This window comes from Anastrepha obliqua, chromosome 1, assembly GCF_027943255.1.
Source record: "Anastrepha obliqua isolate idAnaObli1 chromosome 1, idAnaObli1_1.0, whole genome shotgun sequence".
Lineage (NCBI taxonomy): Eukaryota > Metazoa > Arthropoda > Insecta > Diptera > Tephritidae > Anastrepha > Anastrepha obliqua.
In genome coordinates, this window is record NC_072892.1 from 78,641,648 (window position 1) to 78,660,576 (window position 18,929).

General features: G+C 35.8%; 1 protein-coding gene across 1 annotated transcript in view; it reads left to right on the plus strand.

Annotated features, from left to right (window-relative positions):
- Nucleotides 1-2,014: 2,014 nt before the first annotated feature.
- LOC129235478 (homeotic protein ultrabithorax-like) overlaps nucleotides 2,015-18,929 on the plus strand; it is a 109,408-nt gene continuing 92,493 nt past the window's right edge. The window contains exon 1 of the mRNA XM_054869348.1: nucleotides 2,015-3,054. Within this exon, the coding sequence (XP_054725323.1) occupies nucleotides 2,301-3,054 (754 nt within the window). The 5' untranslated portion in view covers nucleotides 2,015-2,300. The remainder of the gene's footprint in view (nucleotides 3,055-18,929) is intronic.

The window sequence follows — 18,929 nt, forward strand, 5'->3', positions numbered from 1 at the left end:
ATATAAAAGGCTTAGTGCTCTCAAAATTTATTTATCTGCAGTTGCTGTATCAAAATTCACTCTTCTCTTCTGTTTAATTCCAAATTTCAATTCAGAGTTTTGGGTGCAATTTTCAGCCGCCCTCTTGCCGCACTGCCTGTTTATTCTTGTAGTAAATCTGAAAGTTCCAACTTCGCGCTCAACTCTGCGTCTACTTTATTCCACTCCCAGCTACACACTGTGTCGATCTGATCCACTCGGCACTCTGTTCAGGTCTGCTCTGCTCTGTTTTCTTTTACTCCCGTATAGGTGATGGTGGTGAGGGACTGATAGCCGTTTATCTCAGCGGTGGTGGTACTGTTTTGCCTTTCTTTTCCTCATCATCGTTTCGTTGGAAGAGCGAAAACAGAGCGACCACAACAGAGCGGCAGAGTAGCTCAACAACAGAACAATAGAGTACGAGTTTCTCGCTGTGCTCGCTCGTCGTCGTCGCCGTAGTCATCATCATCGTCGTTGTGGCCGTTGTCGTTTTGGTTCAGGCCGTTTCAGCGCCTTCATCGTGGTAATCGTTGTTGGGAACATTGTGAACGTAATCGACGTCAGTCAAAATACAACAAACTGGCGTTTTGATGGCGCATTCGTTCGAAGGCAACGGTTTGGATTGGAGCAGCAGGCGCGCGCTTTGTTTTATTATCCACTTTATCACCATTTATTGTTATTGGCATTGTGGTGTTTGAACGCACGATACTCCCAACACTCGCTAGGTACTATTTAGTGCGGTTAATGCTGTTGTACTCGAACTGTGCGCATTCTAGTTGGTGGCAATAACAATAACAACAACAGCAACAACAAAAACTAATAACAAGAACATCAACGACAGTGACAGCGATAACAAAAACGACAACGGCGGCAGAGTTTTAGAGTCAGTGACAGCGGTTGGATTCGGTGAATATTCCCGCTATCGGATCGCTATCGCAACGCTATCGCAAGGCATCGCGGCGTTCAATGCAGTGCATTAGAGTTAAATTGGAATAGTGTAGGGTCGCGGCAGTGACGGGCAAAACTCATCAAAGCAAACGCAAGCGGCAGCAGTAGCAGTAGCATCAGCAACAGTCGACAGGCAGACAGGCAGTGAGTTAGTCAGTTGCTCAGTTGCTCAGTAATTCAGTGCTGCGGCAGTGCTCGTAACAAAATCGCGGTTTGGTGACTCGAACGCAAATAAATTTGATTATTATTATTATTGTCGCTATTACTATTATTATAACGATTATTGTGTTGATTGTGGCTGTTATTCGTAGTATTATGCTGATGACGTTTTCATGAGCCATTGTGGTCGATAGTTTTCGGCTAAAAGTAAATTGTTAAAAAAACGAATATTTTAAGCAGACAAAGCAAACAAAAAAGTTAAATGAGTTGAATTAAATAAAAAACAAAAATTTCGAGGTTGGTCGAAGAAGAGACTCCAATTTAATTGTGTAAAAATAAAAAAAATAAAATAAACAGAAAAAGTTAGCGGCTAAATACAAAAATGATTTACAACAGCAACATTTTGAGAAAGTTAATAATATTATAATGAAGACAAACACCGCCGCTAATTGAAAAATAAACTAATAATTCAAAAATTTAATAAAAACATTTTATTGTGAGCTTACCTCCATATCTCACAAACGAAACAATAAAAACTGTGCAAACCTACTGTGTATTGTACTAAATTAGTACATAAACCTTATGATAAAATTGTATTTGTTCTTCAAGAACCTGAGCAGAATTATTTTTTTTTTTCAAACTGGCTTCAGTAATAATAACTCTTAAATCGAAGATAGTATTGTGAGAACTTATTAAATTTTAAGAACGAAAAGAAGTATACGAAAAACAATTCAACCAAAAATCGAAAGAATTAAATTAATAATTTAACCGAAACTATTTAAAAAATTTGAAAATAACCAAAAAGTGTCGAATACAAAATAAAACTTCCAGTTAAGAGTTAAATATACTGTGAATATTTTCTATAAAGTTAATATTACATTCGTGACGGTTATTTATTAAAATAAGCTATATTGTGAAACTTTGTGAACTTATGTGGAAAGTGCTAAAGCAGAGGTAAAGTGAAGTCAGTACGCCCTATCTTGCCAAACCTATTCAAAAAATTAAAAAGTGTTAAAACTGTGCTAATATTTGTAAATCAGGAATAAGCGGCCAATACAAACGCCACTACTTCCAGCAACTCCAACCCAAAAGCAAACAAAAAAACAAAAACAAGTGCCAGTCGAATCTCGTACGTGAGGCACTCTGCAACCGCCAAAATTCTTACCACCAGTAATATGAATTCATATTTTGAACAAGCTTCAGCGGGCTTCTACGGCCACCCGCATCAACCCACCGGTATGGCCATGGGCACTGGCGGCCATCACGATCAGACAGCTACAGCGGCGGCGGCCGCATACCGTGGTTTTCCGCTCTCATTGGGCATGTCGCCGTATGCCAATCACCATTTACAACGCACCGCACAGGACTCGCCCTATGATGCGAGCATCACTGCAGCTTGTAACAAGATCTACAGTGATGGCGCCTACAAACAAGATTGCCTCAATATTAAGGCAGATTCAGTGGTCAATGGTTACAAAGATATCTGGAACACCAGCGCAAACGGTACAGGTGGAGGAGGCGGCGGTGGTTCTGGCGGAGGCGGTGGCTCAGGTGGTGGCTCTAACGGGTCAAATGGTAATGGACAGAATAATGCCGCTGGTGGCATGCCTGTGCGGCCATCTGCCTGTACCCCAGACTCGCGTGTAGGCGGGTATTTGGACACTTCGGGTGGTAGCCCGGTCAGCCATCGAGGTGGAAGTGGCGGTGGTAGTGGTGGAACAGGTGGCGGAGTTGTTGGTGGCGGCCAAGGTGCTGGCGGTGTCGGCGGCGTGGGTGGTGTTGGTGTTGGTGGTGGTGTGGGTGGCGTTGGCGGAGCAGGAACCGCTTGGAATGCAAATTGCACAATTTCCGGCGCCGCAGCAGCTCAAAGCGCTAGCAGTTTACATCAGGCCACCAATCACACATTCTACCCCTGGATGGCTATCGCAGGTGAGTTACAAATAAAGTTTAAAATAAAATTTATGTGTGGGCACACATAAATATCTGCAATTAAATATAAAATCAATCACAAAAAGTAGCTTTACGTATAAATTATTAATAGCGTGCTAAATTAATTGCTCTAAACAATTAACTGCTGATTACTGCTTCCGCTGGTGCCCATTTCCTTATCGTTAACTCATATGTGCTCTATAATACTATTCATACGTGCAGTGCAAGTGTGTGTGCTCCACTGTTTTAGGCACACGTCGTCGATGGAAATCAATTATTTCGTCACTTTTGCTTCGTCCAACCCTTTTGTGAGTAATAAAATCCATTTGAAAGGTCGTGCAACGTCTACCCGCTATTAGCACGGTTAAACTGCAGACAAGTTCTGCTTCAAAGAAAACATGCGAAGAATGGCGGAATAGATCTTTGCTGCTTGCGGACTTCCGTGTTGCGATCGATTGTTAGTGGCTGCAAGTTCTAATAAGAACAGGTCCTTTGGTAGCCTCGTGAAAACTGGTCGATGTTGACACGATTATATTGTAACGTCAAAATTATTAAAATGATAGTGGCCTATTCAAAACCAGCAGGTAGTGTGTACTTTTATGTTTTTCATTGCGCAAAGGGAATTGGAAAGCTACCAAAAATAACGGGATGAGCCCAATAAAGTTGATCTTGCAAAATCGCTGAGAAACTTAATAATTATGACGAGAACAAACTATTCCTGATATTTCTTTGAATAAAAATTTTATTTCCGTTATATTTTCAAAGCGTTGGAAAGGATCGACGCATTGGTTCGAAATAGTAAACTTAAGAAAAATGTGTATGGATGTTTTTGTTATCTCCGTCTTTCTCTCTTTCTCTATACAGAGCAAATCTACATTTAAGTCGACAAAGGCTCTTCGGAGTGTTTTAAAGCCAATATCTGCCAATGTGCCAGTATTTCATTTCAAAAATGATTATCCATGTGAAATTAAAGAAACTGAAGTTAAAAATGTACAGTTTGTTTTTATAAGAGCCTTAAATATTTACTCCGATTTTTTATATTATTAATTTAGTGGCTCGCTTGAAGCCAAATAACAGAATTAATAATAATAGGGCAAATTATAGACATTTTTATTTGGTATTTTTATAAAATTTTTAGTCAAAATTTACGTACACGAAGCAAACGAACAGCAATTTCTCTGCTGGTTTTATGATTAACACAGACTTCTCTGTAGCTTTTGATAAATGCTCACATCGTATTTTAATTAACAAACTGACTTGTTCAGGTTTTCTTTCCTGTTTTCTTGAATAGATTAGATCCTAGATCATATATATATAATTGGCGCGTACACCCTTTTTGGGTGTTTGGCCGAGCTCCTCCTCCTATTTGTGGTGTGCATCTTGATGTTGTTCCACAAATGGAGGGACCTACAGTTTCAAGCCGACTCCGAACGGCAGATGTTTTTATGAGGAGCTTTTTCATGGCAGAAATACACTCGGAGGTTTGCCATTGCCTGCCGAGGGGTGACCGCTATTAGAAAAATGTTTTTTTATTAATTTTGCTTTCACCGAGATTCGAACCTGCATTCTCTCTGTGAATTCCGCGTAGTCACGCACCAACCCATTCGGCTACGGCGACCGATCCTGGATTAGATCCTATGAAAAAGGAACGTTTTTCGATTCTTCTGTTGCTTCTTGGGGGTACCACAAGGGGGCGTTTTATTAAACACAAAAATGCTTTAAAATGACTGTCGCGAAGATCTAAAATGTTAGCAATATTTCTTAGTAATTTAGAAATGATATTTGCAACTAAGTTCTTCTTTAGCAGTTACGTGAACTTCATTTCGGGGAAGTTATATTCTTTACTTTGTTTTGTACGTAGTTACAAAATTTACGGTCCCATATACCTTAAAATTGTTGTTTGCAAGGTTAAACAATTTTGCTATCGGTGTACCGCTAGCGAGAACTACGAGAGAATTCAATGAACATATGGAAATCGATTTTTCGTTGCCAAAACAAGCTTTTTTAATTCTTTTGCACACTATTTTTTAATGTTGTCCTGCTCTATTTCAAGTCTTAGGTTTAAAATTTTGTTCCATAAACTTAAATAAATAACTAAATAAATGAATTTATTTTTAAATTCCATTAAGGGGTTATATGGATTTCGTCGGGTAAAAAAGGCCTATTTTCAATATTTTTTTTTCTATGTAAAAAACTATTTATTTAATTCAAACTTTTTTCTGTCTTATAGATACATATTTAGAGAATAATTTCTGAAATTTTCAAAAAAAAAAAAATTAAAACTCCTCCATTGTGACGTCATTTCCGGTGACCCCTCGAAAAAAACGTGCGTGCGCGTTGTCAGCATAACTCCTGACAGGCTCATCAAAAATGAAAAAACAAAAATTAGTGCTTTAGTTAAGACCATAAACTCGAGCTTCAACGAAGGAAAGAACAAAAGTAAAAATGGGAGTTTTGGCAGACATTTTCCCAAAAAAATTAAAATTTCGGTCAAATTTGCTTGACATTTTGTTTTTTTAAATAGTTGTAATTGAAAAAAAAAACAAAATCCTTCGTTCAAGCACGGGTAAATTGTATTTCGAACACCTGTGTAAAATTTCATCAAGATCGGTTGAGTAGTTTTCGAGAACATTTGACAACCGACTTTGAAAACACGGTTCCGAGAAAAACGTGTTTAAAGTTTTGAGTAACAATAAAAATGGCTTGGAACGCACACATTCCAAAAGCTGTATCTCCGAATTTATTATTCGGATCGACTTGAAAATTTATGATAATATTCCTGAGATATTCTAGAAATTAATAAGCAAAAAAAAAAAAATAAATCGATTTTTTGAACCAACGAAACCCATGTAACCCCTTAAATTATATTATTATCTAAAATAAACCACTTGATATTGAAATACATTTAAAGAGAAACCAATGTAATTTAATTTTGAGTTAATCATTTTTTTTTAACTTTTGAGTGGAGCACACACATAGTTTAAATATGTTTACTTATACTTAAATTTTTTTTTTAATGAGCCCTTTTGAGAGGCATTATATTAAAATAAAAAATTAAAACATCAAAAATATGCATATTTGAATTATGCATAAAAATAAAACGCTACTTTTTCTTTTCGAAAATTTCCAAAATAAAAAACGTTAGTATGGTTTGAGCACTTTGATTTCCGACGCATATTTTTGTTGCTGAAAAATCATTTGGACAAAACATTGTACACTTCACTGCGAATTAAAACCTACACTTTATTATATTTTCTATTTTTGAAACAAATTTGTGTAGCAAAAGACATCAAAGTAATTTTTCACACCTTTCATGGCATCGACACAATTTCTCCTCGTTGCTTTTCCCTTTCGTTCTGTGACATTTTATTCCGCCTTTTCTTTGATTTTCGTATTTTTTTTTTTTTTTTTTTTTGATGATGAGCCATTTTGATTTTCCCAGTTGCAGTCATTCTAGTTCCATGAACAATCCTGCATACATATGGATACAAACATATATACATAAATGTGTGTGTGTTATTTCGAGGCAGTTGTAGTTTTTTTTAGCCAGATATACAAGCGCGCAGTGGGGAATTGTTACAAAAATGCTCATACACGTGCGGCAATTTGTCCAAATAGCAGCAGTTAACGTATCACCATAGCTAAACACAACAAACACAAACAATGTCTCACTATTAGCAACAACAATGCCGCTGCTATACTCAACCGCCAAATTAAAACAATGCCAGCAATAAAGTGGAGAAAATATGACAATAACAGTAACGTGTGCAAATGTAGCTCCACCGTCGGTACTCAACCAGCGCCCGATCAAGCGGCCAACATAGAGTTAACCGGTTGACTAAGATTTTACCGGTGCTCTTCTGTAGTGGTGCAAATTTAGCACGCTGTGCAACGCACTCGCCGTTAGTAGTAGTGCAAAAGCAGCGTGCAACCCAACATCAAGGGAAGCATCTTTGTCGCTTATTACTTCTAACTGCGGCGTTTTATGTAATTATTGCCAATTCTGTCGTCGTTTTGCCAACAGTAGTATAGCACCAGCGGCCGTTTAAAATATGGCGCAAAGCGTCAGGAATTGTGGCATGCAGCGAAGGAGTGCAACTACTGCGAGGCATTAACAAATGCAAGTTTAAGTGAGCGTTAAAAAAGCTGTAACGGGACATGCAACCTTGTTCCTTGATGTAATTAAAATGTTAAAGTCTACTCAACTCCAACTAAAACTAAAAGTACTCAATGCATAAGGAAAACCCATAACTAAGTAAACGATTCACGTAGCACTTTATTCCTCTGTCGTTCATTGAATGCGCGAAATCCACTTTGTTGAATTGTTATATGTAACCAAATAACCGCCCATGCACAATGTGCGATTCTATAGATTTCTGACAGCGTTAATGTTTTCTAGAGAAAAAAACACACTTAATTTTGCTAATTCGGCATCTTTGATTTTGATAGACATTGGCGGTACTTTAAACCCGTACGGCGGCAACGCCTTTTCAATCTATCTGTAACGCTTAACACTGTAACCCTCCAACACCATCGTTATCAGAATAACAAAAAAATAAAATAAAAATAAATTATAAACTCAAATCAAAGTATACGTATGTATGCATGTATTTGTGCTGATAGCTATAAAAAAATATTGGTGGCGCTAGTGAAAACATAAAATTTTATTTTTATTTAAATCAGTGGAATTCATTGTTTGCTGTAAAGCAATTCACCGCACTTCCATAGGCAATAAAAATTATTTCAATTAATTCAAGTGCGGAATTCTACAGATCTATAAAAATAATAATACTTACTAAAATAAATTATCAGTTTGAGGACGTGCATAGTTTTGCACGTTTTTAAAAATTTTCTGTTTTAATAATGGCGCATTTGCGGTGCATTTACCTTCTATATATGCTGAGTCAGAACTGTTTTAGTTATTACATTTTTGAATTCCGTCCAACGAAGTCCGCTACTTGTTTTTAATATCAGAAGTTGTTTTCAGAAACCATAGTTTTTGTTTGAGGCACTTAACAGAAGCGGTAACATTACAGCAACATACTCGTAAAAGCTTGCAAATTTAACACTTGTAGTTAAAAATATAAAAAAACTATCTGAAATTTGAAGAGCGCTGTCGAACATTTGACTTTGGAAAATTCCCCGACTAATACTCATTGGAGCTTTGCTTGCAGATAGCACTGTTGATACCAGAGCAGGCAACCACAACAAGTTTCCGATAGATCTGATTTTACAAAAAGAAAAGCACGTGTAGTGCGCAAAGACACTGTAATTTTGGCTGTCTCGAGAGAGGAAAAATAGTTTAGTTTTGAGATTTCATGGCATTTCGAGACACATTCGAAACGCATAATTTCCACAATTTTCCTACCGTTAGGCGCATATTAAATGGAAATTTGAAAAATATTTTGCTAAATTTTGATTGAAAACTTTTTCAAATTTTGCATTTGAACATAACTCATAATAAATTCATCATAAAACAAAAAACCGAAACCTTTCTATTAATAAACAGTAAACGAAATATCCATTTCTTTTAAATACAGTGATCCGCTGGTGGCTACACTATTCACTTCGCCTCCCTTTATTAATGTAAAATCAACCAAACTTAAAGGGTTTTTCAACCCGCTTAGATATTTTTTAAAATAAAACATACAACAATTTAGATTCTTTCAGGTTTTACTATTTTTAAAAACGTCTGGGGATATTATTTCCTCGCTTCATGCCCTAGTTAGTCTAGTCTTAGGGAGTATGCCAAATTAAAAAAAAAAAGATCGGTACATAAATTTTTGAGATATCATATCAACCGATTAAAATGTAGTCAACCAGGCGCATTCAAGATTTCTTGAAAATTACTTCAAATTAAGGTCGGAAAAGCGACAAATAAATAAAAGCAATAATTAAATTTGTTGCTTGACTGTTAATCTGGACTTCAGCTAACAAAATAAAAATACGAAAACTAAATATTTGGGAGCCACTAAACAAGTTTAAATCAAATAGAGTTTTGGGAGAAATCCGTAGAACTCAACGCACCAGACCTACCTGTCATAACGAACGGAAACTTTTATCTTTTATTTATTTACTTAAATAAAGTTATATTTTGAAATCGTCAAACCCATCAAATTCCTTATTTATTGCTAGAGTTCAATTAAAGATTTTAATATTGGAGTTTAAAGACAAAAGTAAAAAGATAAAGATTAATTTTACATTGAGGTGTCAAAATTATACGTTTGGCAACCTGATAAAAACGATAAGTCGATAAGCGGGCGATCCAATTTTAGTGACTACTTCCACTCTATGTGAGTGGAACTATTCCGACAATAGCGTTTCCAATGCTGGTCGCGAGCTCATTTAAAGTAGTTGGCCGGTTAGCGGAAACTAAGACTATTGACGTAGCACCAGAGAAAATAATCGAGGGTCTCAAGTCTCACGATCGCGACGACAAATTGATGAGCACCTGCTGTAAGACGATCCATTCGTCAAATTTCTCCTTCACAATTTCGAACACTGCGTCGTCTATATGGCATGTAGCACCACCGCCTTGTTGAAACCACAAATATTTATCGCTCGAGCATCGCCCCATACTGAAGACTATTGACAGTAACGATACCTGTTTCCTGAGGAAGGCTCCACTGAGCCAGAAGTTTGATATTTTCCAATAATTTTTACCCATTCGGAAAGTGTAAAATGATCCATGATGAAATTGCAAGCATAGTGAATAGTTTGATGGCTGGGTGTCATTGGTAGCTTTGATAAGTGCTGAAATACATATAAAAACTTTAAAATTTTATAATACAAAACAATACAGATAGAATACCTTTGGAATGTATAGTAAATAAATAAATTTAGTGTCCTGGAAATATAAGTAAACAACACAATGAAACATAATATTGCTCATTAATTAACTTTGCTTTGTTTGCACTAAGGCAGCTAGTAAGGAAAACTGCAGGATTTGCGCTGCAGCCTGAATACGACATCGCCTGCTGAAAACATTACTAAAATAACGGGTGATTTTTTAGTTATTATCTTTTTAAACAGTTGGTTTAAACAGCTGGCGCACGTTTCGTGTTTTGTTTCACTGTCAAACATCTTCAGTTTGGTCTATAATTTAACCATGAATCGTCTTACAAACGCACAACGCTTGCAAATCATTGAATTTTATTATAAAAATGCGTGTTCTGTTAAGAAAGTTTATCGCGCGCTTCTTCCATTTTATGGTCTGTTTAATCGACCCACTGAAGCGGCTATTCGAGCTATTGTGACTAAATTTAGAACCAAATTTACATTATTGGACATTAAACCACCAACACGCTTACGTAGAGTGCGTAAGTGCGAACTGAAGAAAATATCGCAGCTGTATCGGCCAGTGTTAATGATAACCATCAATTATCGATTCGTCGCCGTTCGCAGCAATTGGGCCTCTGTTACTCAACAACGTGGAACATTTTGCGAAAGGATTTCGATGTGAAGCCTTTCAAAATACAGCTGGTGCAAGAATTGAAGCCGAACGACCTACCGCAACGCAGAATTTTTGGTGAATGGACTCTTGGAAAGTTGGCCGAAGATCCACTTTTTTATCGAAAAATTGTGTTCAGCGACGAAGCTCATTTTTGGATTAATGGGTACGTAAATAAGCAGAATTGTCGATTTTGGAGTGAAGATCAGCCAGAAGAATTGCAAGAGCTACCAATGTATCCAGAAAAGGTCACAGTTTGGTGCGGTTTATGGGCTGGAGGTATCATTGGACCGTACTTCTTCAAAGATGGTGCGAATCGTAACGTAACTGTGAATGGCTACCGTGAGCGCTACCGTGAAATGATATCCAACTTTTTTTGCCCAAATGCAAGAGTTTGACTTGCATGACATGTGGTTTCAGCAAGACGGTGCCATAGGCCACACAGCACGCTTAACAATGGACTTGTTGAGAGGCGAGTTCGGTGAACATTTTATTTCACGTTCGGGGCCTGTCAATTGGCCATCCAGATCGTGCGATATAACGCCTTTAGATTATTTTTTGTGGGGCTACGTTAAAGCCCATGCTTCAATTAACGCATTGGAAGACAACATTAAAGCATTTATATGTAAGATACCGGCCAAAACATTGGAAAGAGTATGCCAAAACTGAACTAAGCGGATGGACCATTTGAAACGCAGTCTCGGTCAACATTTGCATGAAATAATATTCAAACATTAAACTATATCGACTGTACTATCGATTTAAAAAAAATTTCATGCATTTTTCTGAATTTTGCGTATGTTTTTTTGGACAACTTTCCTATAGCTCTTAAAAAATCACCCTTTAGTGAAGAGAATCCCAAATTATTATCAAACTGTTTCGTTTATTTATCAATTGTGAGATGCAGATAAATTGTGTTTCCTCTGAAGTTCTTCCTTCGTCCTTAAGATTCCAAGATTCACAATCTTTCATTTTTTAAAGGATCTTGGCAACTTACTTGCTTCCTTTATTTTAGCGAACTCAAATTTTATAAACACAAATATTAGGACATGAGATAAGTAAGTACTTATACATACCATATATTAGAATACGACTGCACTTCGGCATTGAAAATCGTCGACCATCAAAAAGCTCAGTTCGGTTTTGTTTCGGCCTCGGCCAAAGAAGAGCCAAACTTTGGCTGATTATTTCTTTAGCTTTTGTGTCCAAAAATTATATAAACTCTTAGTTTTTTCAAATACATTTGAGTACTGTTATAAAGCCCACATATCATATTTTTTATTACCTTGAAATATCAATAATAGGCCGGGTCGATTTGTGGGGAGGCAAAAAAATCGCCCATTGCTCTGTGAAAATCATATTCTAGGGGGAAGTGTCTTTTGTGGGGAGGCAAAAAAATCGCCCATTGCTCTGTGAAAATTATATTCTAGGAATCAAAATAAGAAACTTTGCCGAAGTAACCATACCTCTAAAACGAATTCTGATGTCCCCCAATTTTCTCATGTAAAGGCCAAAAATGGTGATATTTTGAAATAATTGTATGGGGAGCCCCCCAGGGGAGTTCCAGGGGGTGTGCCACTGGCATGGGTGGATTGGCCGTCCAAAGTTAGTGGGGTCGGTCATACATTTGGACTCGATTGAGCACTCTAAATGGGTCAAAGTGGGATTTTTCGTTCGACCGATAAGCCGATAAGCTATTCTTTTTACATTACATGAAAAAATTAATCAACTATGAGAACTAAAGTATGTGCAAATGTTTTTGTTTGTTAATATATATTTACAAATATAAGTAGATTTATGCACCTTTTTTCTGTTCTTTTACTAATGAAACAACTGCATTTTTAAAACATCATTGCCTGTTTTTTACTTGAACCTCTTAAAATGTTCGATTCGTTTTCGGCTCGGCTTCGGCTAAAGTTGATCGAAGTACGGTTCGGCTCGGCCTTAAAAATCGATGTTTGGTCCTTCTCTAAACTATATGATAAGCTATATTCAATTTTATAAGATATATTTGTTTATAGTTTGCTTACTTTTCGACCGCAATTTTAAACTCTGTTTGGCAGGCTATGTTGGATTTCGGGTGTATAAAATGCCAAATTTTGAACATTTACGAGAAGGTATAAAAAACCTAGCGGAATGGAGAGAGGGATATTTTCTCCTGCAAGCCTATCATAAAATGTATAATATCATAAAACATATTTTGTCTTTTGCTGACTTTATTTCATCATAATCAACAAAAATTCTTCATTTTCATAGTTTTCGAAAGTAAATATTAATCGGAATAGCCCAAGTATGCACCAAATGTAGAACGATCGCCATCGCAATATGAATCGTACGAAAAAGGTATATCGAGACTCCACTTTTAATTTCCTTAATGGCTTCCTTTAGCTTGGCCTTACTTCTTACAACAGAGGCGAAATAAAAAGTTCCCAACGGATTTTCGATTTATTTCGCTAATGTAATTAACATAGTTAGAATTTATCTATCTTATCCTAAGAGTTTTCTCTGTGGAATCGTTGGAGTCACTCTGTTATTGTATTCGATACAGAATTGGGTCTATAAATAGCACACATTTTTTTGGTCTACTGCTCGAAATTTTCCCCTTAGTCTCAATGACATTGAAGAATTTACCGAATTTTACCTGTTTTTACTCTTATAAATTCTCCGTTTTGAATGAAACAATGATCACTAAAAGCATCTCATGGAAAACGCTCACAATTTTTTAGTTCATCTAATATGTACACTCATATGCGGGTGCGAAGTCTGGGTGCTGAAATCCAAATAAGCCGATCAGTTAAATTGTTTTGAAAGAAAAATTCTAATATTTAATATTCGACTTGAAGAGGGTACTTACCGCATGCGCTACAACGACGAGTTAAGCTGGCCACAAACGGAAAACAAATCCAAGTAATCGTTTGAAACTAATTTTGCCACACACGTGTGAATTCGTTAACAATTTTAGTTTCCTTGCTGAGTGAACATCGAACGCGAAAAAAATGATTGCCATGTATGCTATTTATCTGTGCTTGAATAGAAGAGGGAGAGGAAATATTTTTTCCACAAGTTCTATATTAGCGTTTTTTCCAACATCTCTATATTTTTCTAATAAAACTTGCCACGATTTTAATTGCACATTTCTGTCTTTATGTTCATCGCTATTATTTTTCCATGATGGCTGGCTTTTGAACAAATATTTGAGCTCCCCAATAAATTATTTATTAATTATATAATATGTATATAATTGGCACTTACACCCTTTTTGGGTGTTTGGCCGAGCTCCTCCTCCTATTTGTGGTGTGAGTATTGATGTTGTTCCACAAATGGAGGGACCTACAGTTTCAAGCCGACTCCGAACGGCAGATATTTTTATGAGGAGCAGAAATACACTCGGAGGTTTGCCATTGCCTGCCGAGGGGCGACCGCTATTAGAAAAATGTTTTTCTTAATTTTGGTGTTTTTACCGAGATTCGAACCGACATTCTCTCTGTGAATTCCGAATGGTAGTCACGTAGCAACCCATTCGGCTACGGCGGCCAAACATACGCATCAATCTGTTGAAATTTCAACCGATTGTTTGGATTTGTTGTCCGCTTGTGCCCAGCTTTAGACACACTTGTCAAGGTGCTGTGTGAAGCTACCATTCCGAAGACTTCGGGCTTGATGCTTACTGTGCCATCATCCAACATGAGTTGATAGGAGAAGCTTTTTCTAATGGTACTCAGTCCTTCGTCGAGTGTCTTTCTATCATGGAGAAGTTTCTCAAAACTGTAGACCCCAAAACTGTAGACTCGAAACTTAGATAAGACCAAATAGGTAATGATAAAGTTTAATAAAAGTAAGTAGAGTAGTAGTAAGTAAATAAATTTTCTTTTTCAATTTCAAAATATGTCTCATTGGCTTTCATTATATAGGAAGTGGTTTTTTGTTATTGCTCGATTGTTTTTCTTTTAGTTTTCCCTTCCATACTCCAATGAAGCATATGGCATGCAATTGGTTCGGTAATATGACAGTTGATTTTAGGACAGTGATGACAAGAAATTCGGTAAGACAGAAATGTGTTAACAGTGAAATTAGCCATCTCCTCAGTAAAGGTTTTGATAAAGAAGTTATTTTGAATTGATATTTGCAAACGTACTCCCATTTTTAAGTAAAGCTCAGTCATTTGCTTTCTCAACGCTCTTATGCCATAAAAATTTAATAGAAATCTTGGGTTCGGTATGTTTCCAGTTTATGCTTTCCTGATATTTTAGCTGTCAGGTAGACTATGGGGTATTTTGAACAAATTTTTTTTTATATAAGGGTTTGTTTGGTTTAAAATTTTCATGTTGAAATTAAAATACATACTTTTTGTGCAATATATTTATACCTATCTAACGATTTAACAACAAAACAACTTTAAAATTTTTAAATTGATTGCCAAACCTTTTAGTCACGGCAATGATTACTCTTATCAGTTGTAAGAGATGTATTCAAGCGAAATGGAGAAACAGATATAAAGTTTTTAATTCCTTGTAAATATTAGTAATACAAAGAAATGTCTGAGGTTCCTTAGCAAACTACATACATATGTTACACGAGGCCTGATACGGAGAAGTGGTATAAAAAATGCAACGGTACAAAAATGCAATACATTGTGCCCAAGGCTTAAATTCTTCAATTATTCTCCTTTCGCTGTCTAAAACTACAATAACATTTAGCAAGTTTTCTTCGAACTTCAGTCATTTTTGCTAACTAATTGTAAAAATAAGTGTTGCGAATAGAAAAATAAAGACAAAATCGAAACAATTTAGAAGTAAACAATTTAAAGAACAGTTAAACAATTTTTAAATTTTCCTATTGAAAAATAAAGCGCAAATGGCGTTCAATAGCCCAATACACAACCCCCTTAAAGAAAATACAAATTTATTTTAACAAAGTCGTAACAACCCATCACTCTTCAATTTGGCATGTGTATATACCATTTTTGGGTGTTTGGCCGAGCTACTCCTGCTATTTGGGGTGCGTCTTGATGTTTTTCCATAAATGGAGAAACCTAAAGTTTTATACTACCTCCGAACTGCAGATGGTTTTTATGATAATTTTTTTATGTCAGACACCCGAAGTTTTGAAATTGCTTGCCGAAGGCCGATTGCTATTATCATTTTGGTGCTTTCTATCATTTTGGTGCTCCACGCACAATGATTCGAACCTACGCACTCCCGAATGGTGGTCACGCACCAAACATTCGGCTACGGTGGCCGAATACGAATATTAATACCCACTTAAGTACCTTGAAACTACACTTCATGAAAAAAGAAAACAATAACTTTCCAAAAAACTTGCAGATCAATTCCTCAATTAATGAGAAATAAGGTACGGAAAATAAAATGACTGATAACATCTACATTTTGTTATAAAAAAAATTCGATTCGACGCAAATATAATTCGATTTAGTCAATTAGTTTATTTTCATCATAAATTAAAATCGATAGAAACCATTAGATAGCTGTTCTTAATTAGGTTCCTGGTGTGTAAGAGAGCAAAATATGTTTAAAAATTTTATGCGTTTCACACATGTCGATGATGAAATAAAGATAATACGATTTGGACAAATCAGTGGCAAATACGTAGACACTTATCTAACTCCAACCAAATCTTATTGTGAAAATTTGACACTTGTGACCTAGACAAGCAATGGAGTGCGTAAAATTCAAAATAAAAATTTCCATCACTCAAAATCATTCTTTTCTATTTATTTTGTATTAAAAAAGTTATTAAAAAAAATTTTGATGACTAATTTTGAATCACCCTGTATTTAAAATGTATCAATAAAGGTATTGGAATATTATTTATTCGAGTACGAAAATTTAATTATAAAAATTAAGATAAAAATTAAATTGTTTTCTTAGTAGCGCTCTGAATATGAAACAGTTATATAATTTTCCAATTTTCTGTTTATTATCGTTAATCCTAATTTACATTTGTACAGAAACTTATGTCGTGGAACAAAATTAAGACGTACGTCACAAATATTTATTTTTTTATTTACGTTAAGGTTGTTTACGTAATATATAAAATAGCATACAAATTGAACAAAGGCGCCCAAATAAGTACAAACTCGTATTTCGTCATGCGACCATAAATATATACCAGGCATACAGGTGAATATAACCAATGCACCTTTTCTCATAAATGTTGTATGTAACATGCAGCAAGAACATTATAACATTTTAATTTTTATGAGTAAGATTCTGGAACAACAACATATCTTATATCTCATACAAAAGCACTCATGCTTTAAAGCAGCTTCCGTTTTACGACAAATAATTCTGCAGCACGATATTGTGGTAGTTTATCAAGGATAATTTTAAAAATATTAATAAGTAAACAAAGTTAATTGGACTCAGAAATCAATCAAAAAGCTCAAGGATATTTTTAATTGCCATCATTCAAACTATTAATACTACTCGGCAGCTCGTTGCATTAACCGTTGCCGCGAAATTATCCCCTGATAAAAATTCACGACGCGCAAGTGAGAGAAAACAACAAAATTAATAACTGGCTTCCTACTGCTCTGCTTTACTGATATTTTTATTGTTGTTGGTAAAGCTCACTTGCCAGGCTATTTCTCGATACCCAATGTAGCCACTTGTCGGTAGTGCAAAGAACGTGGTGGTGAATCGGTGCGGATGTGATGTGATCGGCATTCAGATTTTCGCTATGTAGCTTGAAGGCATGCATGCAAGTATGTGCTCTACATATACAGCTGTACAGCAAACATACATACATACATATTTGTTCAACAATTCAGTTTGTGGCACAATCAATCGATGTTGATAATGCAGATGATCGTAATGAAATTTATGTGCCGCCGATAGCCAAAATCCCAAGTTTCCTCACATATTAACATACGCATACATACGAGTATTAAAGAGGAATACCCACACATGCGTCATGTGCATAAGTGGCGAAGAAAGAGCGCGCGTGAATTTATGATCGATTTATCGCACAGCTACAGGGCGCTCCTAAATACAGGGATGAAGATAAATATGAATCTATTAGGAATTTCGTGAAAAGTATCTTCAGATAAACTGCCTGCTTCCTTTATCTTCCCTCTATCTAATTGGAACAGATAATTAAGTAGTCATGAAAGACACCCTGTTGGTCTAATAAGAAAGCGTTTTTACCTGTGCTCACCACGCGATGACTATGCCCACCTCAAACAGCTTAGAAGATACTGTTGATAGGCCAAAGAGAACGTGCGCCTGTAATCGTTCTCTTTGCGCCGCTCTCCTCGATAATTTTTATGACTGCTGTTAAATTACATTTTGTACATATGTAAGTATCATATTATACACTTCTCACACAAATTAAGGGAACAGTAAAATGTCCCACATTTCTTAGTGATTTTTGAAAAGCGGTGAAAAATGGTCGCACGGAGTTCCGACAAAAAGCAATCTGAAGCTTTAAATTCCTAGTTTTAAGATCTCTGAGCAAACAATTTTTTTAATAAACGGTTATTTTGTAATCGTCAGTTAAAGGGCGACACAAAAATTTTCGAAACTTTTTCATAATTGTTTTGATTGCAGGGCTTTGCAAAATTTTTCTGACTAAAACTAGCCATACAGTCAATTAGCTTGATTATTTAGCTCCAATTCGCTTTTTTGGAATCCTCGCTACGATCATAAGACCATTTGAATTTTTTTTTTTATATTACTTTATTTTAATTTTATAAGATACTGATGCAAAAATGCGCCAAAAGTTGAAAAAAATTGTTTTTTCAATTTAATGTAATAATGTTTAGCCAGTGTTTCAAAACAATGCACTTGTTCCTTTAATTCTTTTGTAAAATTTTGCTTAATCGGTCCGGAAAAACGGCTTGATGGAACGATTTAAAAGTTTAAAGGACTATTAGTGGAATATAAATCTATAAAAATCCCTGGAAACATGAGTCCCCACATTAATATTTGTAAGTGAGCAATAGATTTCGTGAAAAACCGTAAAACGGCGGTTTTTTGTGTTCACTTCAAACCAACGTTAAAGGTAAAAAAAAATGTTTTTCTAAAAAAATTAAATTAGGATCTTATAGGAAATATCAATGATCAAAGATAAAATGGTCTTTTTTCGTAAATGGCAGATATCTCAGAGAGAAATGTGCGTAGCGAGAATTCAAGAAAAGCAAATTGAAGCTAAATAATCAAGCTAGTTGACTGTAGGTATGGCTAGTTTTAGTCAGAAGAATTTTGCAAAGCCCGTGCAATCAAAAAAAAGAAGGAAAAAATTTCGAAAATTTTTGTGTCGCCTTTAACTGACGATTACAAAATAACCGTTGAATAAAAAAAATATATATTTGCTCAAAGCTCTTAAAACTAGAAGTTCAAAGCTTCAAATTGCTTTTTGTCGGAACTCCGGCAACCATTTTTCACCGCGATACAGCTTTTCAAAA